At 34.0% G+C, this 25,277-nt stretch overlaps 1 protein-coding gene across 1 annotated transcript in view; it reads right to left on the bottom strand.

The window, feature by feature from the left end:
- Positions 1–22,838, bottom strand: part of eprs1 (glutamyl-prolyl-tRNA synthetase 1) — a 41,656-nt gene extending 18,818 nt beyond the window's left edge. Inside the window, exons 1-17 of the mRNA XM_056476487.1 lie at positions 22,694–22,838; positions 18,943–19,027; positions 18,215–18,314; positions 17,373–17,529; positions 17,145–17,278; positions 16,793–16,893; positions 16,410–16,536; positions 12,886–13,078; positions 12,629–12,800; positions 9,730–9,963; positions 9,557–9,641; positions 9,075–9,134; positions 4,780–4,890; positions 2,851–2,987; positions 2,336–2,543; positions 1,582–1,694; positions 1,335–1,449 (exon numbers count right to left, since the gene is read on the bottom strand). Coding sequence (XP_056332462.1) covers positions 1,335–1,449; positions 1,582–1,694; positions 2,336–2,543; positions 2,851–2,987; positions 4,780–4,890; positions 9,075–9,134; positions 9,557–9,641; positions 9,730–9,963; positions 12,629–12,800; positions 12,886–13,078; positions 16,410–16,536; positions 16,793–16,893; positions 17,145–17,278; positions 17,373–17,529; positions 18,215–18,314; positions 18,943–19,027; positions 22,694–22,736 — 2,175 coding nt within the window. The 5' untranslated portion in view covers positions 22,737–22,838. The remainder of the gene's footprint in view (positions 1–1,334; positions 1,450–1,581; positions 1,695–2,335; positions 2,544–2,850; positions 2,988–4,779; positions 4,891–9,074; positions 9,135–9,556; positions 9,642–9,729; positions 9,964–12,628; positions 12,801–12,885; positions 13,079–16,409; positions 16,537–16,792; positions 16,894–17,144; positions 17,279–17,372; positions 17,530–18,214; positions 18,315–18,942; positions 19,028–22,693) is intronic.
- Between the last annotated feature and the right edge of the window lie 2,439 nt (positions 22,839–25,277).

Below are 25,277 nucleotides of genomic sequence, written 5' to 3'. Positions count from 1 at the left end.
TATAAAAGTTAAAGCATCAGATTCTTCTTCTGTTTGTGTGTATTGGGATGGGGGATGCCATTAGTTTTTGTGGTGTTTTATAGCTGGCAGGTCAAAATTGACTCAAAGGATAACCGTTGTATATTAAATGTGTACAATCTTCATGTAAATAGAAATTGATATATTTTTTTCTATTATCAGGGTCATTTTAGAAAAAGTCACAATAAAAAAATAAATAATTAAAGGTGCAGTAGGTGTTTGTCTTCAGAAACATGCTTTGTTGTGATGGTGGAAGTCTCTTTACATTCCATTAGTATTGATTAAAGTAAATGATCTAAATGTTTTTATATGAATTTTTATATTCTAATCAAAACATTTTGAAATCCTAAATCAATATTGGAGTTACTTTTGCACGCTGGAGAAAGGATGACACCATGGCTAAAGTATTTCTTTTAGACAGGTAATGTTATGTTTTAAAACCATTATAGTCACGCAAAGCTGATGTAGACGGTGTTGTTTTACAAATGGGTTTTATGCACAGAAGTGTTGTTCAGCCACTGAAATCTTCCAGTGAAAGATTCAGTTTCATAAGAGACCTTTTACAGCATCGATAACGTTGATTTTTATTTAGTTTAATAACAAAACATCATTTAATAGCGCTATCCCACCTAGCCTACTTTACTGAGATGAAGTTGCTATCACATTGGTTCATTTTTAAGCAATGACAATCTGTGACTCGCTTCTTATATTGTTTGAAATAGCATGCAAGTATGGCTTAGTAATAAGTGTAATTCCTGCATGCCGCCAGCCAACCACTAAGCATACAATAGTCGCTTTAGGATAAAGCGCGTGAGAGAGTGAGTCCAGCAATCCTTGCATGCATGAAATATTGCACATGATGACAAGTTTTGTTTGCTACACAACTGATAACGTGCTAAATATACGTTTTTTTTCGTTCAGAATTCAACGTTTTCTAACTGGCGAATGACATGATCTAGTGGGTCTCTGTCATTTTATTGTGCGCATTCGCAATGTCAGGAGGCGTGCCTTTGGACGGCAGGGGTGGGGCTGTGTTTCAAAGATATTATGCTAACTGGTTAGCATTTTGGCAGATCACCTACTGCACCTTTAATTTTGCTTTTTGCTATTAAAATAGTGCATTTTTTAATCAATAAATCAATCAAAGGATTAAATCAATACACTTTACCAGTGGTTGATTAAGCATAGACATCTTTAAAGTGCATAAACTGGAAAAAAAATGAAAAAATGAAGCGCACAAGATAAAAAAACATAAAACAAACTTCATTACTTATTTAACATTTGAAAACCGGAGAATGAAAAGATCCTGAACTCACAGGTTTGGTTGTCTGACTCTTGCTCTTGTCTTTGGAGCCAGCAGTGGGCATCTCTTTCGTGTGTCCATCTGGGATGTAAAGCAGGACACAGGGACTCTCCCTGCAGCTGTGAGGGCTACATGAAAGTCAAATGAAGCACAGAATTACAAACAAAGCATAATCAGACAGTTTACCTCCAAATCTTTAAAGTTAAAACAGGTTCATATAAAAATTCAAACTTGATTGCTGAATAAATTAGAAATGCAACCTTATTGGCTCGTAAGGCTGATCACAGATATAGAAACCCCGTCTTTGCAGCTGTATGATGTCTCCTTTCTTCAAGTCTTTCAGGCAGGGGTCTCCTATCATTTTTTCCTCTACCTGGAGACAAATTGTATTTTAATACAGCATTTGAACAATATATGCACAACCGTTTAAACGCTTGGGGCCTTTAAACTGCACACATCTCGTTTTAGTCTTGTTTCTTTTTCAAAGTCAAAAAAAATTCTTCAAATCTAGAAGCATTTTCTAGACAAGCAAAAAATATTGTGGTGTTTTCAGAAAAAGTTAAAATGAAGTGAGTTTTTGGTTAAACAGGGAAAAAAAAATCTAGAATTTTGACTAAATATTTCTAAAAACGACTATACCTTTCGCTTTTCTAGAAAAATGCTTCTTGATTTTATGAAGCATCCAAATGCAAAAAATATTTCAAATAAATGTTTTCTTTACAACTTTCTATGTATTAAAAACCTTGAAAAAAAATTATCACATAACAAAAAAAAATAATTACAAGGGTTACAACAGCCACAACAGTTTTCAATATTATAAATAATCATAATAATAATAATAATTGCTATTTGAGCAGCAAATAAGCCTATTAAAACACTTTCTGAAGGATCACATGAAAACTTCAAATACTGATGCTGAAGATGCAACTTTGCCACCACTGGAATAGATTTAGATCCGTTGTCTATTTTTATAAACGCACAAAAACTTGAGACAAACAAACTTGAGTAGCACACCTTGCTGTTCTTGTTGATGTAATCCTTGAAATCGTCATCCTTGCCCAGGACTGGTTTAGTAATGAGGTGCTGGTAGTTGACACACACAGCAGGCACGAAGGAGGCACGGCTGGATTCAGCGAGCCAGGTGATCTTGGTGGTCTTTTTATAATCGGTGTTCTCCAGGTTCAGACGGCCGTCCAGAGACGAGATGGCCCCACTGCTGTCCCTGCACACATCAAGACACAAGACATCAAAAGTACATCAACACGTAACCACAAATACAAGCACACCTGGTCCGGGGTCACATATTAGTATATTTTCTGAAAAACCATGTGACAATGAAGAATGAATTAATGTCATTTGAAACTTCAGCTTTCAGCAAAATAGGGGATCATTTATAACAAATCAATACATACAATCTAAAAATATGCTCCAATAGAAAGTTTACTATTAGTTTATTTGGAGTAAAACTTAGTAAAAAGTACTGTTTTAAGACTTCGCAGGCCTGCTTTAATCATGTTTCAAAAATTTACCGATGGATTTTGGTGATGATGATGTTTCCCCAGTTGATAAAGGTGACAATCTCGCCCTCAGTAAAAGTTTCAGCATCAGCGCCCTCGATAAACACCTTCGGTCCATACCACACCTGCTTCAGTCCCACATCTGCATTCTGAGAATGCAGAAAACATGTAATTACTAAGGGTTCTTACACATTTTTAATGTCAAATTAAAGCTTTAAGGCACATTCATGCAGTTTCTAACTTTCTATAACTTTACAAGTATGGCAAATTACATATTGATATCATGACATTTTATTAAATTTGTCAATTCATCTATTTCTATAGCGCTTTTACAATGCAGATAGTGTCAAAGCAGCTTCACATAGAAGATTGTAGTAAATAATATCTGATGTTAATATCTGATGCTATTTGTTATAGTAGAGTATAGTATAGTATTCTTTTGTCCCAAACCCAATGTTAAATTATTGTCATTTACTCTTTTAAATGTCATTTGCTCACATTTAAATGTGAAAAAAGGTGGCCAGGTCACATTACAGGCATATATACAGACTCCAGAGTTCTCATTTTATGCAAAATTACTTTAGTAGTTAATTATTAATCACCTATTTAGTAACAAATCATTATGAAAACAACACAATTATATTTTAAAGCAGTTTCAGGCACTTTATCAAACCTTGAAAATACTAGATTAAAATTCAAGCATTTTCAAAAATTTCTAGCACCTGTAACATCCCTGCTACTTGACAAAGCCCAATTTAAAATACTAACTCCCACTCACCAACTACTACCAACTCACAGATGAATTGACAACAGTGAACATTTTACAAAAAAAAAAAAAAAAAAGTGTTTTATGTTACAGACAATTCTTCAAATGTGTGTGGATGTACAAAAATAAATGAGTGGATTAATGCAATTATAGAAAGCACATCCAACAAATCCTTTGCTCAGAAGCATAAACATATTTTTTATTCTAATTTTTAGTACCATTCTTTCTTCAAACATTTTTTTCACGTTTTATCAATATACTATGCCAAATAAATTGTACCACAAGTTATGCCCAAAACTGATTATATTGCGTACATGCTTAACAACCTTCAAGAAATTCAATAAACTAAACAGAACATAAAACAGAAGACAAAAAAGCTAAACAACAAAAAACAAAACAAAGGTTGAGCAAAACAAAACAAAAGTTACACAAAAAAGCTGAACAAAAAACAAAACAAAAAGTTAAACAAAAAAAACAAACCAAAAGTTGAACAAAACAAACCAAAGGTTAAACAAAAGTTTACCAAAAAAACAAACCAAAAGTTGAACAAAACAAACCAAAGGTTGAACAAAACATACCAAAAGTTAAACAAAAGTTTAACAAAAAACAAACCAAAAGTTGAACAAAAGTTTAACAAAAAACAAACCAAAAGTTAAACAAAACAACAAAAGTTGAAGAAAAAAAAAAGTTGAGCAAATCAAAAAGTTAAGCAAAACTAAGGTTGAGCATAAAACAAACCAAAAGTTGAACAAAACAAACAATACCAGAAGTAGAATAAAAAATTTGAACAAAAAGTTGAACAAAACCAGTTGAACAAACCACAAGTTGAACAAAACCAAGTTGAACAAAACAAACCAAAAGTTGAACAAAACAGAAGTTGAAAAAAAAGTTGAACAAAAAAGCAACAAAGAGACAAAAGTTGAACAAAACAAAAAGTTGAACAGAACAAAAAGTTTGGCAAAATAAAAGTTGAGCAAAAAAGTTGAACAAAACAAAAGTTGAACAAAAAAACACACCAAAAGTTGAACAAAACAAAAGTTGAACAAAACAAACCAAACCAAAGCTGAAAAAAGCAAAACAAAAATTGAACAAAACAAAACAAAAGCTGAAAAAACATTGAACAGAACAAAACTTAAAAACAAAGCAAAAAAAATGTGTGGATGCAGTTTTAGTACCTTTGGATGTTTGGGAACCTCTTTCATCGTCTCCTTAGCATCAGAAACACAGACTGGAATCACCTGTGAGCTTAGCAGGGCGGTGAATCTTGGGGCTACTGGATCAATGACCTATAGAGTGAGATTGAGATAGAAATGGAAACACAAATGACTTATTAGAAAAAGAGTCCACCTAAAAGCAGCCAATCTCTCACATTGCTGTGCACGGACAGACAGATGAAACAAGATGTGTGAGAACAGGTACAAACGAGTGACATGAAGAGCAGGGAAAGCCAAACACTGCACCAAACAACTCTAACAGCCACCGAGGTGCATAATTACTGCAGTAAACACAAACCGTTTCTGACTTAATGACTGGGACGTGAAGGACTTGACCACCATCGTCAGGTTTTCAGAGGTAAAACAAAAGTGAAAGCTTTGAGACGTGTCACTTGGGAGCGAAGTGAGTTTGAAGACAGTAAACTGTTCTAAATTAATGTTTGGATTTTTTTTTCACTTTCTATTGAATCTGCCAGAAGCTGTATGAGGGGAGGAAATGAGCGAAAGTACAAACACAGACAAGCTGCTGATGGGAGGAAGAGGGAAAGAAAGAAATTGTGCCATAAATAAATTCAAAATGCATGGTTGTCAAAAAATGGCAATATTTCAGTAGATGACACAAATTTGATGACCCAATTTTACAGTCCCTTTGATTGCATCATAAAAATGAACATACGCTACTATTGGACAGTGATTCATCAATATATCTCCAAGGAAGATATATTGACTAATATCAAGAACAATCGATTCTCTAAATCAGAGATGCCCAAACTAGGGTCTGTGGGCAAAATTTGGCCCATGCTAACCTTTGATTTGGCCCACCATCACATTTGAGAAGAGCAGGAAAATGATAGGGATTGTACATCAATTAGATTTTGCTTCTTTTTTATTTATTTATTTTCGCTGGTACCTTGGCATGTTTAGGCTGATTATGAATAAATAAGTATGACAACAAGCCAGTAGATTACACAAATTCCGGTCTTGAATGATTCACAGAAACATTCAACCTATATTTTTAAACAGCTGATTCCCAAACAGAATGACACATACTAATGCATCCTTCCTAGAACAGCCCTTGTATTTTTATTTCCTGCTATTAAAGTCAACGGTTATAGGGTTTCGGCTTTCTTCAAAATATCTTCTTTTGTGTTTAAAACAAGGAAAAAAAAAAACGTTTATAACCACTTGAGGATGAATAAATAGTGAGTCAATTCTCATTTTTGGGTGAACTACCACTTTATAAACTACAATGAGATCTCTAAGAAGTGTGAATTAAAACGGTCCACCCAGATGTTATTATAGTTAACAAAAACGAAACAAAAAAACGAAAACTAAAATTGAAAATAGTTGTCGTTAACTGAAATAACAATAAAAACGAAAGTTTAAATAAAACAAAAAACCTAGAACTAACTGAAACTGTATTGTGTACATACAAAACTAACTGAAACTAACTGGCTGAGTTTTTATTATTATACAATATTTATTCTATTGAAAACTAATACTGAAACTAATAAAATCTAAACTAAAACTAAGTCATTTCAAAATATAGCAACTAATAAAAACTAGTAAATCTACCTCTAAAAATGAATCAAAGTTAACTAAATTTGAAAACAAAAAGTCAAAATGAAATAAAAACTAAAACTAATGAAAAATCCAAAACTATTATAACCTTGGTCCACCCATGGGGTCATACAACTATTACAACTATAAAAGGCTTTTTATTAAACGACTATTAACGCATGAGCTCGCAAAACCCAGTAGTCTTTTTTTTTTATTAGTCAGGCTACCAAATCTATCTACACGCTGCCCGATGGGCCAGTGGGGGGAAAATATATTTAAATGCCTTAACATTCTCTCACAATAGGGATAGTTATGTTTGTGCTGTGCTGCTGATACAGCAGCAATAAATTAACTTGTTGATAATAAAGGACAAAAACACCCAATATTATCAACTACCTTCCAAATAACGTAACATAGTGTTTCTGTCAGTTTAATCGCTTGTTCCGTACTGAATGCACGCACTGAAGCACACACTCGACACTAACTCAGAAATCGCACCGAAATATGATTCAGATACAGGAATAGCCCGAGCTAAGTTTTAAATGTAATAATCATGTGTTTCATATTTAAATCACGTTAACGTGTCAATAGCAGCAGCATAAACAGAACATCCTGATTCATTCCCGTTACCTTACATGCCAGCTCCAAATAATGACTTCAACAAAGTATATACAAAATGACATTTATTCAGGAATAATTTAAAAACATTATTAACATTTAATAAAATTAAAATTTATTATTTTCTTACCTCAGAATTGTACAGAACTGTACAGTCTTTCTTTAGGCACGTAAACAAGCAGTTTCACATCATGTTAGACCTGTCTAAGCTATACAAAAATAAAAATATATATCTTTATGCATGTTATAAGTTAAATTAATGTTATCAGTCTACTTTTACGTGGTTATTCAACATGATTGATAAACAATTGGCAGTCAGCCTGTAAATGTCTGGTTATTTTTTTAGACTTGCACTTAAAGGAATAGTTAAACAGGCAGTTACCCATGCTGCAAAACGAGGTTGAAATCATGTTATTAAACGAGGTATTTCCATGTGCATTCGCATGTAGGATCAACATATGCTGTATTCCAGACACAGAGGTAGGACTTTCAGCAGTGAAATGTCCCACTTCCCACCTCAATGCAGTGAACTGCGCATCACAGTCGCATTTTTACCATTTAAGATGTAAATATTTCAAAGCATCCAGTAAAACAAACCTAAAATAATGACTTTATCAGACAGTTTATTCTCCTCTCCATCAGTATAGGCTGTGACTCCTTCTGTTTGAAAAAAGAAAAACATTCGCAAACATTCGCATCTGAGGTAATACATAAGAGGCATGTCCAAGCCTGATACGTGAACATGCACCCTATACTGATACTGAGATTGAACTGTTGAAAAAAGTTATTATTTTTGTATAAAAGTATTTTCATAGCTTGATATTCTTGCTGATTGAGCAACTGAAGGCACATGGACTGTCTCCATCAATCTTAGGGAGCCAAAATATCTTAATTTGTCTCTCGAAGACAAACAAAGTTGTTAGGGGGTTGGAACAACACAAGGGCGAGTAATTAATACTAATTAAAAGTTTTGTGTGAACTAACATTTTAACGTTTAGAATGACTGTTTTTTTATTTCATCGTCTGCCAGACAAACAATCTTGACTTCCGTGAAAGCCATAGATCGGGAAATAGAAAGTTAGAAGGAAAGAAGGAACCATCAATGCAGGGAAGTGCAGAAGCGTGAGGAAGAGGAACAAGAGGAGTAGAAGTAGGAATACCTTTTTACAGCTAACTGGCAGCTTGTAAACAGAAGAGTGAGATTCTTTAATGTAGAAAAGGGGACAGAGAGCTCAGAGAGAGACAGAATGGGAAGTGTTTCATTGTGATCACAATCAATCACTCGATTACCACAACTGAGAGCCAGTGTGTTAGCACATTAAAGCCAGTGACTATAATCTATGAACAAATTATGAATTTTTAAAGCTCCTTGCTATAAAAACAGTAACATTCCTGCTCTTAGATCAAGGTTTTCGAAGAGTTGATGAAGAGAATAGTTCATCCAAATATGAATTAGATGGAAATGAAGACAGAAACTGTATTCTCAGTTGGACAGCTCCAGTACAGAAAGGGATGAAAAAACAGAATGGTGCCAATCGGAATTATTAGGAGAAGGCTGGAGCTTGCAGGTAATGAGCAGAGTGTTAAAAAGCTCTGAACATGAAGTGTTGGATGCAGAATTGCAAACGTGGCAGATTTTGAAAGATGATGATTATATGAATTTCTAAAAAAAGCGTGGCAGCACATTTAAAAGCAACACAGAAATAGTGGTTTTTGTCAAATTACAGCTGATTAATATTAAGAAAATTAAGTGTTAAATTCTGACTTCAACTATAAAACTAAACAAATGGATTTAGCCATCAGAACAGAAAGAAAAATGAGAGGGAGATAGGCATGCAAATGTAAAAGAAGAGGCTGATTTTGAGCATATCTGCGGTGATTGGGACATTACAGGATATGGTTTTAAAAATTAGTTTTAGATGACAATTCTGCTCGACAGAATATCGCTGAGAGGGTGCAGAGACGTTAGAAAGCTGTTTGGTTTATGGCTTTTTAATTAGTGAATGAATGGGATGACAAGGACCAGCTGGAGATCAGGTGCAGCCACAAAGGACATTATATGTGGTTTTTACATTTACCTTCTTGTTGAATGCCCAGATTTTGTCCCACTCCATATTGACTACAGATCTGGAACCTCCCTGCAAAAAGAAAAACACTTTATCTCATGAACAATTCGTTAATTGAATGAATCAATATAATTGTTTAATGAACCAATGCTGTTTCCTAAAATTGTCTAATGAAGTGTTAACAGTATTTTTTTCCAGTTTCATCACTAAGAACACCCATAAGGTGGTTTATGTATGATTTAATGGCATATCATTAACAATGGGCATAGTCAAGGCAAAAACGGCCCAAATTCAGCGTTCAATTTTTTTTTAAATTAATTACACAAATTATAGTAATCTCAAATCTTTAACTTAATGTTTGATAATAATTCTAATATTATTACAAGCAAAACTTTTCCTAAGATGTCCATTAATACATTATATTGTCTGAAATCACTTCCCCTTACAGTGGTAAATTCATAACACACAACCTCAAATGCAAAAAAGGAACATACCTGAGCTGCAATGAATTGCTTGAGTCCATCGACAGTCATTCCTCTCCGCAGGACTCCTCTGACTGTGGGGAAACGGGGGTCATCCCTGCAGGAAGTAAAAAGAAAAATCACCATACAATCTCAAAAAGTTGTACATATAAACTGATGATAGTGACCGCTCTTCTAATTCTCACCAGCCGTCCACATAGCCCTTGTCGACAAACCAAGTGAGTTTCCTCTTGGAGAGTACAGTATTGTTCAGATTGAGCCTGGCATACTCCCAGATGTAGGGTTTACGGAGACCGAGGGCCTCTATTACCCAGTAGAACTGCTCGTCTCTGTCGTGATACTCGGTGGTACGCAAGGCGTGCGTCACCCCCTCAATACTGTCCACAATGGGGCACGCAAAGTCATATGTGGGGTACACTCTGGATGGAATGAGCAAAAAAGAAAGATGATGCATATTAGTTAAACTGTTAATTAGGAAAAGAACTGCATATTAAAACTGCAGATTTGGAAAACTGTTAATTTTCAGAGGATGGGGGGGTCTATGCGGTCTATTTAACACTAGAACTACAGGGGCGGTCATTTTGACTTTTTATTTTTTGTAATTGAATAACTTTGTTGAAATAAAACCCACAGATCTATAATACACCGACTTTTCCTAAACGAGTGTATATTTCTTTCTAACATGATTATTTTATTAAAATTACAACACACAAAAGAGCTATGAGTATTTCCACCTTTAATTACAATCACAGTCAAAATGACAGAATACATTTCAGTGTCTGCATTTCAGTGACTTTGAATATGCATGCCTCTGTTGCCTAGCAATTTCATGCTGTCAAAAATCATAACTTTCTGATAGTAAAAACATAACTTTACTTGAGATATGTCTTTTAAAACAGCACATTTAGTGCCATGAAAAAGCCTTCTCCCTACTTGTGAAAATTAAAGTGAGTCGCAGACATTCGCGGGGTGGTCTAGTAGCTTAACTACATATTTATAGGCTGTGTTATCTAAAAGGTTGTATTTTTATGGTAATAACTTTATTAATGAGGACGACAAACATTCAAAGCTTAATTTTAGTATCTCAATAGAAATTTTGAATGTAAATATCAAATTTTATACGAGAACGGTCCGAATAACTGCTATGGTAATTCTAGAAGTTAAAAATTCTGGTAGTTCCAGCGTTAAGATGAGACAACCACACAGACATTATTAAAAGCTTACTGTGAGTATATGTAATATGTAGTAAAAAAATTGGATTGAAAAATCTGTGACAAAATAGCTAAACTGCAATTTCAAGACTTTCCATCAACTATAATAGAGCGGGGAATAGAAGTATTGAACACATCATGATTTTTCCTGAGAATAATATTTGCAAAGAGGCTATTGTCATGGAATTGAACCAGATCTTGTTAAAAACCCAAACAATAGAGCTCACTGCTGTTCCTTAAAGAGAGTCTGTGGTATAATTTTTAAAAAAAGAGAGCCTCCATAAGCTGCAGGTTGCATACAATGATTATATGAGGATTCTTCTTAAAAAACATAGTGTAGTGCAAGTAAATTATTCTGTGAGGTAAGAGTTCGATCATTGGTACGTTATCAGTCACCTTTGATGAAATATTGGCATAACTGTCTTTTTTAATGATTATTGTGTGGTTTGTATTGTTTTGTCTGTCTTTTATACTATTGTACCTAGTGTCTGGAATAAAGAGAATATTATATTGGAATACAAACAAAAAAAAAATCTGAAAAATGAGTTATGTGTAATATTGTCATGACACAAGGAGAAAGTACTGAACAACTGAAACGTATTTAATACTTTATATAAAAGGTTTTTATGGTGATGGCAGCTTAAAGAAGTCTCTCATGTGGAGAATGAAGTCACATGAATTGCTCAGGTGTGAGTTTTTCACAGACTTCAACAGAGTTAAAAATCTTGATGGTTTTGTGGGTCTCGTCTATCAAATCTGATCTTTAATTTGTATTTTCTATTGGATTCAAGTCAGGTGATTGGCTGGGCCATTCTACAGTTTGATTTTCTCTCTTTGAAAGCATTTGAGAGTTTCCTTGGCTGTGTTTTGAATCATTGTCTTGTTGAAATGTCCATCCTGATTTCATCTTTATCATCCTGATAACTAGGCCCACACAAAATCTGTGCGCACAGAATTCCGCAGATTTTCAGCCCATCATTAATTCTGTTTATTTACTTGAGTAAATTTGTGTAAATCTATATTTATTCAGTTTTTAAAGTACAGTAGTATTATTGACTAATATGAAAAAGTTCATCTGATTTATGTACAATACAGTTTGTACAGTTATATTTTCTGTCTTTTAGTAGAGATATTATATGAGAGACTTGCTTTGTTTACCAAATAAAGTGAATCTAATTGGATCTGCATTTTAAACAATAAATAAAAGTTAAAAATATCTAATTTTTTACTTCACATATTAAGGTTTTAGTTATGATACTCCTAAAATAATTCAGCAAAAATCTGCAGATTTTTACCAAAATTCTCCGCAGAAATAGCAAAAAATGTCTGCAGATTCCGTCTGGCCCTATTGATAACGTTTATGTTGGACTAAAGCAGTGAATATTCATTTAAAATGACGAAGCAAGAAGGTTGCTGAAGAATTACTAAGAGATTTTAATTGCTTTAACTGTCTGGGCTTTCACTGCCTTTCTACACCTCCATTATAAAGTAATAAAGTACTTCAATTAATTTCATTACAAGCATGCAAATAACAAACACAAAAACTATATAATTTAAATATTTTTACATTAAACAAAAGCATTATAAATAATAATAATCAATACAGAAATTGAATAAATGTAAAAGAAAAACAAAATCACGCCATAGTGTTTGGTAATTAAAAAAAACTGAATATAATTTAAAAAATTACTCAGTAAAGTTACTCAGTGAGTCATCCCTATCTTTTAATTGAGTCACATTAATGATGCTGATTAAGATTATATTGCACAGCATAAAACGAAATATAAAGAACATAAAAAATATACATAAATAAATAAAAAATAAATAAATAAATAAATGTGTCAAGATAAACAGTAACACAATTCTGACTTACTTATAAGTGGTGCCGGTGCGAGGATGAGCAGCGTTCTTGCATCTGAAAAGCGCAGGGTCTCGCAAGCATCCGTTGTTAGAATTCATGTCAATCTTCGCCCTCATGCAGCAGGTCTGGCCAAACTCTGTGCCTTTCTTCATCTCCTCCCACATCTGCATGTTCTTCTCCACAGCTGAGCAGAGACGAAAACATGTTCAGCACAAAACACATTTTCTGTAAAGAAGACGCATAATGAGGCCAGCTCTGTTGAAGCTCACAGTTGTTGCGGTTGCGAGACTCAGCCCTTTGCTCTCTCTCTTGTTTCATGAGGTCCGGTGGAGTGTCATCTATGTAGGCCTTGCCCTCCTGTACCAGTTTCTCTCCCATGCGCAGGATAGTGGGGAAGTGATCGCTTGTGTAGGTGAACTGATCTGGTTTGATCTGCAACATGGCTACGTCCTCCAAGATGACCTGATGCAAAAAGATGGAAGTTTCACATTTTATAGAAAGTACAGAGGCTTTAATGCAGATCCAGTTGAAGGCAAAGTTATTAGCCCTTCCAATTTAAACTATTTTTCAAATATTTCTGCAGTGCTGTTTAATGGAAAGGATATTTACTCAACATATTTTAAACATCATGGTTTTAAAGGGGACCTATTATCACAGTATATACAGAACTTCTTAAGTTGAATTTAATACCTTTTTTTAAACCTTCAAAAACTAGTACTAGCACAACTAGCTGGAACTGTAGTGGCATAAATGAAATATTTTTCCAAATTAAATAACATAATGCAGGTAACATACATTTAAGTAAAGCAGAGGGATTAATCAAGATGTCACAATGGGCCTTTGTCCATAGTTTTTAATCAATGTTATACATGTCATCAATGTCAATAGTCACTCTTCTAAGAACCGTTCGGTAAGGTTACAGTTGTTTCTACAGTTGTTGGGAGCACCGGTGTTAACTTCAAATATTTAGGAGCACCAGAAAACATTTAGGAGCACCCACCAAAAATGAATGAGCACCACTGCAAATTGTATATTAAGGGATGTATTGTATTTGAAAACAACATCAATCAGGAATAACAAAAACCAGACACAACTATCCAACTAATTCTGTGATGGCTTATTGATTTATGTGCAATAACTCCAAAACGAATGTCTAATAATTATAAAATAATAATGACGACGATGATGATACTACTAATAATGAATTACATTTCTCATTATCATGCTGCCTTGAATGTGCTTAAATGAGAGTTATCTGCCATAAAAAAAGTCCTACTGTTAGCTTACAAAAAATAAATTTATGGTTTGCATCAAACAAAAATGAAGCATTGCAGTAAGAAACGTTTATTTTGTACTATTGTTTTTATAGGCATGTCAATTTAATACATTATTTTTCTACTACAAAACGAAGGAAAGATTATAATAAATCATTTAATTCAAGGCTGAAAGCTGCAAAGCAGTCATCAGTAATTAAATAGAAAAAAAAAACATCTCAAGAAAGAATGGACAAAAGAAAGGAGAAAAGTGTCTCACTTCACGCACTCTTTAAAGGTTTTGGTTTGGGTTTTGCGCTGATTTACATGTTTCGGTGTTTGTGGAATAAAGCAGGCGAGTCAGCCGCCCCAATATATGAGCGGGGCAGAGCAGGATTCTCGCGATGACCACCGGTGCAATGCTGCTCTTTGTTTTGGACTGGAGGTTCAGTTTAAACTTAGTAAAGGCGAGCTTCTTTGGCGATGATTTGTACAGTGTTAGAGTTTACATTTAGCGGACATCTGCACTGAACACGCAGTGAATGCAAAGCATCGAGATTCAGGCATCTTCTCCGAAAACACTTGATTGATCTTGGCTGGCAGATCAACATTCACCACATAATCTGTCATCAGTGCCATTATTAGTAACTTTAGGTGGGGTTTGCATTTCCCGCGGTCACAAAAGCTTCCTGTCATCTAACAGTGGAAAGCCTTCACCACCTCACATGACAGCGCTCAGGTCCTACTCTCAACATATAAATAAATTTATGCAAAATTTAGAATAAAGGCCTGCACTTAACACAAATCGAAAATATATCTAAAAAACTGGACTCGAAAGTGTAATACCTCATCAGATTACGTTTATTACTTTTTAATGCCCTTAATTTTGGTTAATTTCATTTACTACCACCCGGACACCCTATATTGTGTAAAAATCACTTTTATAAGGGTTTTAAACACAGTTGTGTGGCATCAGTGTGAAAATACAGCCAGCCTCTATTGGTAAAGATTTATTAATTCTTTTTTTTATAATCAAACTGACCAAACAGAATAAATCAGAGGAGAAAAGCCCTGCCCATTAATGACATCCCCTCTCCCTCATTAGCATAAAAAGCTCTCAGAGAGAAGCAGCCGTGCACCATTAGTTTTGAATCTGCTACTCTGCTGACACGTAGGCATTTGTAGCTCCCCCCTCTTTTAAAAAGAGGGCTGGTAGCCCAATCTCAATTGAATTTAAAGTGACAGTCACCAAAACGGCACAATTTGGATCAAAGACAAAGTGGCAGTTTCAAAAAGTAATAAAACATTATTTGTGTGGTATTTTCAGCTGAAACTTTCCTTACACCCTCTAGAGACATTAGAGACTTATTTTACATCTTGTGTAAAGGGGCATTATAGGTCCCCTTTAATAACTAATTCCATTTTTACTCCCATAATGACCGTAAATAATATTTTACTAGATACTTTCCAAGATACTAGTATTCTAATTAAAGATATAACAAATTAATTAGGTTATTAAACTAGTCAAGTTCGGTTCATTAGGCAATTCATTGGACAACAATGTTTTTTTCTGTAGCCAATGAAGGAAAAAAATTTTAATAAATAATAATAATAACTATTATTAGTAGTAGTATTAATTCTAACAATTCTGATCTTAAAATTGAAACATTCAGAACTTTAAAAACTGCTTTTATTTCAGCCAAACAAAAACAAAACAAAAAAACATTCTGCTAATAACAAGAAATAGTAAATTATACAGCTCTTCGGAAAACGTTTCCAAAAAAGTGCAGTTTCAATTGAAATGTATTAAATGGGCTAGCCCCTTAAAATTAAGCATCTTATGAAGACATCAAAATCTTCATATTTGCTTTCATGTGATGAAATTCCTTGCTTTTAAAATTGCAACATTTTTTTTATTCTATTAAAGGCCTATTAATATACTAAGGCCTATTCTATTAATGAAATGATAACATTTCATCCAGGATTCAGATTGAAAGAGCATTTTTGCAGAAAGTAACAATTGGTGAAAATAAACATTTTGATTTGTTATTTCACCTCAACTCTTTAGATGTAAAAAGACAAATTGGTTCTTTGTTGTCTACAAATGAATATAAACGTGTCTGAAAGCATGGCATCTTGTCACTTTGACCAATCATCTTTTTATGCAATAAATGAGAGACTTTTATATTTTATATTTTTATATAAAAATCATTACTAGCTTACAGAATAAATCCAAAGATTTAACTCAAACACGCAAGTATAAATTGTAGATGGAGAGAATTTTCATGAGCTCTCTAATCGCTTTCCATAGCTATAAACATTCAAACCCAATATTATTCATACCCCTGCAAATTCTGACTTAAAGTTTTTATTCAAATGTAAATAATTTTTCCCCCCACAATGATACTTCTATGTTCTCTTTTTAGCATTTGAGAAAAACCGGTGTCATTTCTGGTAAAAATTATTTTTGTTTTTTTTACATTTTTAGTCATAAAAAGTATGGGCCAAAGGTTTGTATGAAAGTAGTAAAAAGGTCATACTTTCTCAAAGTCCTCTTTCTCCTTCTCGGGGTTGGTATCATCAAAACGCATGATCAGCTTGCCCTTGAAAGTGACCTGATAATGCTGGTTGAGTAGAGCTGCCTTGGCATGACCAATGTGCAGGTATCTAAGGAAATGGAAAAATAAATGATATGCAAACATCAACGCTACCATTGAAAACTAGTGGAATCTAGAAATGATAAAGAGCAAAAAAAAATCTCTTATTTATTTTTTTGTAATTTCAAAACTTTGATTATTAGTTTTGCTTGTTCTTTGTGAAACAAAACACATAAAAACTGAAGTACTAAATATTTCACATAATGTTAATTATTAAAGTGACAAAAACAATTTTAGCTTACAAACAGTACAGAAATGTCACCTACCCACTAGCCTCAGGAGGAAAGCGCACCACTACTTTGCCAATCTCAGCACCGGGGAGCTCCACAAACTTTCCCACATCCTGCTTTTTATCTTTCTCTACAGACTAAAAACAAAGTTTGGAACATCAGAAAAAAATAAATAAATCTGATACATTTCAACTGTGTTTTAAATGTACAAAAAAAAATGCAAATGCAAATTAACAACTTTATTAACATTACAGTTGTGCAAATTGTTACTGTGAGGCTGTAAATATAATACCATTTTAAAAACTTCATAAGAACATATAAAACTGCAACAGTCTATAAGAAAGCCAGAGGTATTTCCCTGAATTGGGACATTGGATTATAAACTTACAGCAGCTTTGCTGGTGGACACCTTGCTGGCCCATTTACTACCCACAGAACTGAATGGCACCTGAGAGCTCAAGAACGAAAACCAGCGACACAGATGCGGGTGGGAGTTTGGCTTGGCCTGTGACTCGCCATTTCCTTTTGAGAGTCATTACATATGTCAAGTCATCTTCTTTTAGTGCATAGACATCTATATATGGTGGTCTAATATGCATGTCAGCAAATGACTGACCTTTGAGAGCAGCCCAGATGCAGAGGTCAGCCAGAGTCACACTGTGACCAACCAGGAAAGTTCTCAAAGCCAGAGCTTTATCCAGATCAGCCAGAGCAGAAGAGAGATCCGACTGACCACAAAGACGACGGGCACTGAACTCTAGCCAGTGATCAACCTGCAAACGACAGAACAAGAATATTAAATATTTAACCAATGAGGGAAAAAAAAGAATATATTTATGTATTGTGGAACAGGTGTAGTATGCAATATTTATGTATGTGTTGTATGCAAAATATATACAAACCATTCACTATTAGAATGCATTTAAAATGCCCCTATAATAAACAAGCTTTTTGGTTATTATATAGGTAATAACACATGCAATAATGCTTATTCATCTAAATCATAAACGCAATATTGATTTTCTACCACTGTTCATAAAGAAGAAGATAATGTTGAGCGTTTGGGAACGTGTATGTACATGTTTTTGTTCTTTTTCCTATTTTGGATTTGAAAATCATTCTGAAACAAAGCCTGAGTAACACATTTGTGCATCTTAGTGCAACATTACAGTTCCTGATTGAATCTGCTTTTAAATGAAACAATGACCTAATGAATGATTCATTAAGACAGGGACTTGCAGACATCTACCATTGGTTTTAGAGTCATGCTTATTTATCCAAGACAGGCCTAAATCAACTAAAGTACCAGCACAAAAACACAGCAAAATACTATTTAACTGTCAATACAAATCTACTAATAAAAAAATAAATATATACATAAAAAAATAAGCCATATATAAATAAATATTGAAATATTTTTGGTCACACCCCTAAATATATGATTTCCAAAAATCTGACCTCAGTTTGCTCCATCATGTTAGAGCCGTACAGTCCCAAAGCTGGAGCCACTCGGGCAAGATATCGAGTGATGGAGTTCACGTCGCTGAACTGCACCTGACTGAAAAAAGATTGTAAAAGTTGTAAAAGTATACAACTTTTTTTCCCCCATTTAGACCGGTTGATCACCATATTAGGCAACTTTTTTACTTTCTGGGGTTAGTTGCATGTAATTATGCATAGTTCATAATCATTATTACAGTACATACATGGAACTTGTAACATGAACACTGTAAAATAAAGTAATCTATATTCCAGTATCTATATATTGCAGTACAGCATTCCATATATATATAGTAAAACAACAAATCATGTAATCATGTAAAATGTCAAGTCATTCTGTCATCACAAATCATGCCTGTGTCTAATGATTTCTGTGTTCTCTTCTAATCATCTGTGTTCTTCTCTCTATACGCATTAGAAACTTTAGGTAAACTCCTAACTCTAGCACTTAATTCTCCAAGCACTAACAGTTTCTTTGTATAATAAGCAGTTGTTGTGTAACTTCTAATTAACTTCTTGTGTGCGTCTTGTTGAATTGCTAAATGCTTCCTCAATTGTAGCTCACTTTGAACAAAAATGTCTGCTAAATAAAAACACATAAATGTACAGAACTTTACATATTATAATAATAAAGAACTTATTACTATATTACGCAACTGTTACAGTAATACAGGCCATATACTCACTCAGAGACATGGAGCAAGGTGTCTTTGCCCTCCTCCACAGAGAGATTGACGCTGCCCTTCACATGTTCAGCAGTCAACAGCGCCCCTACAGGCAGAGAGGCAAATTAAAAAGACAACATGAGAATCTGCTGTAATTCTGTGCCTGCTGCATGCAATGCCATGTCATCAACTCCAATCAGCAAATGACGTCCTGCATTTAATAATCCATTTCAAAATACCTTAATATGCATTATGCATGCATTAAAAAAAAAAAAAAACATTGTAGGGCTGCACATTATACTGTTGCAATATCGTGCAACCCTATAAAACTTTGTTACCCGACTTATACATTTTTGCATTCATTTTTTTGAACAGTTCAGAAACAAAAAACTGAAGCATACAAAAAAAAACATAAAAGCCAATTATCTATCATGTACATGCATATTTTGATTCGCGAATGCAGGGTGAGGTTGTGAGAGCAGTAAAAAAAGAAAAAGAAAAAAAAGTCAACCGTAAAAACAGATGTGCTCTTATTGTAAGGTTGCATTATTATGAGATTAGCTATAATGGAAAACAACCTAAACAAACCAGTCCATCTAGATTCTGTCCTTCTTTACTATGCAAATCACTTATGCAGATTATCAAATTCAGTCTCTCAGAAACAACCTGTAGCTAAACAGTAGAGCACGGCACTAGGCTTAATAAAATTCCACTTTTTTTGTCTTCCAAATGCATAAAAAAATAATTATTATATACATGCATTACAAAAAATGTGTGGTGCATTTTCTCTTGTAGAGACATGTTGTGTACAATCTTTGTTTTTTTTTTTTTGTTTAACATGAATTTTTCTGCTTTCTGCGGAAGAGCTAATAAAATAAAACAACTGCAGGTTACAAATCTCTCAATCGTCTATTTTTCTCTTAGAACTGTGATTTGGTATCAAACAATTCCATTTTTCAATTTTGAGCTTATTTTTATCCTGCAACAAAAAAAAATAAAATAAATAAATAAATAATAATATTAAAAAAAAGTGAGAAATTCAAGAGGTGAAATTTGTGAGAATGGCAAAAGCATCGGGAAAACTCATATTCTGACACAGACATTACATCACATTTTTAGAAAAGAAAAAAAAAATCAGAAGATGTCAATTCAGACCTGCGAGATCAAAGAGATGAAAAATAAAGAGAGAATTGTGAGAAGGGCTATAAGCTTGTGATTGTGAGAAAAGAAATTCAAGATGTTCTCGCTGCAGTCTGTAAGACGATGATGTACTGGATCAGATCCTTTACGTACTGGGCATTGAAACATCCATGGTACTGTTACAATTGGGTTTAGGGTTGGGGTAGGTGTAGATGTTTAAACTAACAACGCACTGGGTAATTTAATAAATAATATAAAGCATTCTTGTTTCTAGCAACAAGCACTTGTGCATGCACGCCCACTACATGTTGGACCTGATCCAGTGTCATAATGCTACTGGCTGCAGGAGGGGGGGGGGGGGTGTCAGACTTATTTCGATCAACTTTTTATTCATTTTTCCCAAGCGGCAACCTCCCACTCTCCCTCGTGAAGCAAATACGGAAGTGACTGAAGCTGCAATTGATTGTAACTCTGTTAGTCCTGGCTCCATAATAGAGCACATTTCTATTGAGCCCACTGTTAAAATAGACAAATTTACAACAGAAAAAGGTGTTTACAGCCTGGTACAAAGAACAATTTTGGTTTATATAGCTAATATTACCCTTCATGACAACTGTATAACTCATCCGTTTTGTTTATATTAAGTCTGCATAATTAAGGCCGTGGCCACTTGAGTGACAGCTAGTTCTCACTGGTCACGGTCACTTCACCTCAGCTGATTCCAGCTGATTAGCCGCTGAACTCGGCATATACATCGTATTTTTGTTTTGTTTTATGTGGCTTTACACGATCAGTTGCTTTATGGAATTATTTCTTACAATTATCAGTTGATATGGCATGCTGTGTGCACTTTAAGGTCCTCAAACTATTCACAAGCCTTCATTTCCCAGCTGAGTAAAATTACACACTTGTACCATCTCTATAAATGTATTTGTATTATTTAAGATAATTTATAATTTTCTTTAGATCTGTAATGCACTCATATTTTTTACAGTCTAGGATTTTCCCCATAGTGGAAATGCTGTAAGCTTCCAATCAGAAGCTTAAACACAGAACTTAAATATGACCCAACAAGCATTTCATGCATGGCATTTTCTGCATTATGCTGGCAAATTCTCTTAACTCCACTTAGCTATAAAAAACAATGTTGGCAATTAACGACGGTCAACACATTTCTGAAATATCAGTTCAGCACCAAACAAATCACACCAGCTTTCGTTTATCACATTCTCGTTCAATTCAGGTTAAGTTGGTTTTATATTTACAAGGCATTACTGTTTTCAAGGTATACTGCGCTTTAGAAAAGTCAAGGTTTTAAAACTGTCAAAATTTTCTTCAATGCCATTCCTAAGGTATGTGTACTGTTTTTTTATTTCCTTTTTTTGTTGTTTGTTTGTTTGTTTGTTTTTTAGAACAACAGTATCTGAGAAGATGCCGTTTTAAATTGTAAAAAAAAATCTGTTTTTGAAACAAATGAAGACAGCAAAAGTCAATGATTCATTTAGCCTGACATGTTTACTGTTCCAAAATATTATAAATATTTCTCAAAATAAAATATATTGTGTTCAAAAGAGAAAAAAGTTTTTTTTTTTTTTTTTATCCAGCCATTTAAAAAGAATATATTTTAGACCAGTAATCACAATACTGCAAAACTGTGAAATCGTGATATTTTTATCCAGGGTTATCAAACCGTCAGAATCTTATAGCGGCCCATGCCTAATTCACACATTCGCTCATTTCTGAACACTGACAACCTGTGATACAGTCCTTATTTTGTTCACCACGCTACTTTGAAAATTCGCTCGGAAAATATCATGCATGTTTAAAAAAAAAACAAGCACTACTTAATTGACTGTGAACAATGTTGTACTTTGATTGTCATTGGCTGCTAACATGATTTTTCGATTTAGAATTTGCAAAAAAAAATAATTTCTTTTATTAAGGAGAAACTCTAAATGTGGGAGTATAAAACCAACTTCACCTCAATTCTCATTCAGAGGTATTGTGCATTTTGCAATACATAATTACACTTAATTAAATCAGCCTGTTCAGCTGATGTCACCCTATTACACAAAAAACCTTTTCTGACAAAAAGAGTAGCAGGGTCCTGATTCTCAAAGACAGCTGTTAAGTAAACAGATTGAGCTCTTTCAAAAGACTTGCATCAGCCAGTCACGCAGTTTCCCAGCGCTGGATGGCGCCATTCATTTCATCTTAACAACAATTAATCTCATACAGCTTCAATAACACCATCTTTACATTTTAAACATACAGTGGAATCAAATAAATATGAAGATAACCCACAAAAACAAAGAGAGCCTCATTCGTTTTGCACTGCATATGACTAAAACCTTCAAAACCTCCTCATAATATTGAAAACATGTACTGTTTTAAATTATAGACCACTATTACGGAGGCAGCAACAACCTAGCACTATTTTAACAACACTCCATATAGCAATATATCGATAGAAAGCAGAATAAACAGTGGCAACGATGAAGAGATATTTTTTTGATTCTGCCACGACGGCACGAGGATGTTCTGCGTGTCAGTTCATTGAGCCGACGGGCAAGATGAGCTGCTAAATGCAAGGTATTTTAGATTGTATGCCACACTTTGCTTCTGTGCTTACCTAGAGGTGGGTTGCTGCTGTTGAAAGTCAAGTTTAGTGCCATGTCGTTGCTCCTGGTCTGCTCGAAATGGCCCTGTCACACTTCCAGCACCAAACTACTTCACGAGCCACAAAGCTGCTCAGCACCGCCTGCTGTGGTGTGTGAGCGCAGCACAAGAACGACCCGAGTAAACACTACACCCCAAAACAGTGGTTCCGCACAGTTTCGTTTTCTGCGCAATACTGCATGTTACGTTTGAAATAAATTGGCAAATAAAAAGTGACGTAGTTCGGTCTAAATTTTGACAGTAACGTCCTGTACAAGATTACCCCGTCAACCTTCGATGGAATTGTATGGCGAAACACATAGTGAATGTTACTGGCGCTTTCTTTTTTTTAATATTTCTGACAGGAAATATAATTTTAAGGTGAATATGGTTTTATGCCATATTCCATATATGCCAACAACATATCTCTAAACTTAAATTGTCTCACATAGGTTTAAAGCTAAATAGATTTTTTGCAACATTGTAAATTTCTCTTTCTTTCTTTCTTTCTTTCTTTCTTTCTTTCTTTCTTTCTTTCTTTCTTTCTTTCTTTCTTTCTTTCTTTCTTTCTTTCTTTCTTTCTTTGTAAATGGGTTAATGACGTGACACTCCTTTTTTTGTGTCCATGTTTTTTAAATCAATTCAAGAAAGTTACAGTTTCAAAATAAATAAGCAAATTACTTGCATACATTCTCTATTTTGAGGACCAAGTCTAATTTTTTTGGTTTTAATCCATTTTAAGATCATTTTTGGGGGATTATTGCAAGAATGTCAATGTGGTGTAACCAAAAAAAAAATGGTACCAAATAGTTTATCTTGTTTAAAAAATGTGAAAGTCTCAATGAAACATAATATCAGCTATTTTGGCATAATTTTACATTAGACATATTTCATAGTAAATAAAGGTAAATATAGCACAATTGTTCTAAATATTATAATTATTTGGGGAATTATGTCTGTCACCTAAAATTCCTGAAATGTCAAGATGGTGTAACCACCATTTGATGAGCCACTTTGTTAATATTGTGCACAAGACTGTTAGACAGGAAATTTGATCACAGAGAAGAACTCTTGATAAGACTAATTGCTGCATGCAAAGGTTAGTAACTCTCTTTAAAATGAGATACTTTGACTTTTTAGGGTATGGTCAGCTATTCTTAGATATGCATGTCAAATGGTAAGACCCCAGAAATGCACTGATAATTGATCATTATTATAAAAATAAGTATTATATTTAAAAAATACATTTGAAATATTGCCACCAAGCCCATGTGCTTACAAAGATGTTGATGATAATGTCTGTTAAAATTGATTTTAACACCATTTGACGCATATTGCAGGAGTCTTTCTGTTGGGGGCCCATTTAGTCAAATATCATTATTTCATGATGCTGATTAAAAATGCAATATAAATTAAACTACTATTTGGAGCTATTTGTGTTCATAGTGTTGGATTATTTATTTATTTTTGTTTGAGAAAGTGGTGCATAATCCACAACCTTACTATTAAAGCTCTGAATAGAGCTTTAATTCAACCCCATTTTGATTATGCTACCTTTTTTGGTATAGTAGCTGCTCACAGATTATGAAGGAAAAATTGCAAAAGGCACAAAATAAATTAGTACGAATAATTTTAAAAATTCATCCTAGAGCACATTTGCACAAAGAGCCTTTTAAAAAATTAGGCATGTTAACTGTTAGTAAGAGAGTATGTTTTTTAAAACTGGGAATGGTACGCAAAATGTTTAATAATGTGGTTCCTAGTTATTTGGTGAACTATTTTCAAATGGTGAGGCAACAGCATTCATATAGTACTAGGAGTTGGGATTTTAATATTTGTTTATTTAAATTTAGAAGTCTAGTGGGGAAAAATATGTTTTTATACACAAGTGCAATCATGTGGAACAAATTACCAAAATCCATCAAGGAAATAAAAGATTTAAGGAGGTTCAAAAAAGTAATCAAAACATGGTTGTTTGATGAGGATAATTAGTTTGCATGGTGGACGAGGATGTTTTTATTTTATATGTTACTGGATTGTGTATAGGGTTGTAGCTGGAAGGCCACTTGCTGCGTGGGACGTATGTTGGATAGGTTGATGGTGCGTTCCGCTGTGTCGATCCCTGATTGATAGAGGGACTAAGCCGAAAAGAAAAATGAATGAATGAAGGAATGTATTTGTGAATTATTTTGTTCCCGTTTTAAAATGTATGAGGTACTGTCTGTTTTATGCATTATCGGTATTTTGAAGCCATACTTTGTTTTATTTAACAGCGAGGACCACAATGGAAACAAGCCCAGGGCTTTATTGTGTTTTTATCCTCGACAGTTTTTATTTCAAAATGTATGGGATACTTGTACAGCTTGTCTAAAATCTGTCAAATAAAATTCAATTCATTTCAATTCAATGTTTTGTTTTTTAAATGTTAATCCATGTTTTTATTCATACAATATAATGTACATACTCTCTCATTCACACACATTCATACACTACGGCCAATTTAGTGTCTTTAATTCACCTATACCGCAAGTCTTTGGACTGTGGGGGAAACTGGAGCT

Source organism: Danio aesculapii, chromosome 17, assembly GCF_903798145.1.
Source record: "Danio aesculapii chromosome 17, fDanAes4.1, whole genome shotgun sequence".
Lineage (NCBI taxonomy): Eukaryota > Metazoa > Chordata > Actinopteri > Cypriniformes > Danionidae > Danio > Danio aesculapii.
Note: the sequence above shows the minus strand (reverse complement) of the source record. Positions and strands in the feature narration are given on the sequence as shown.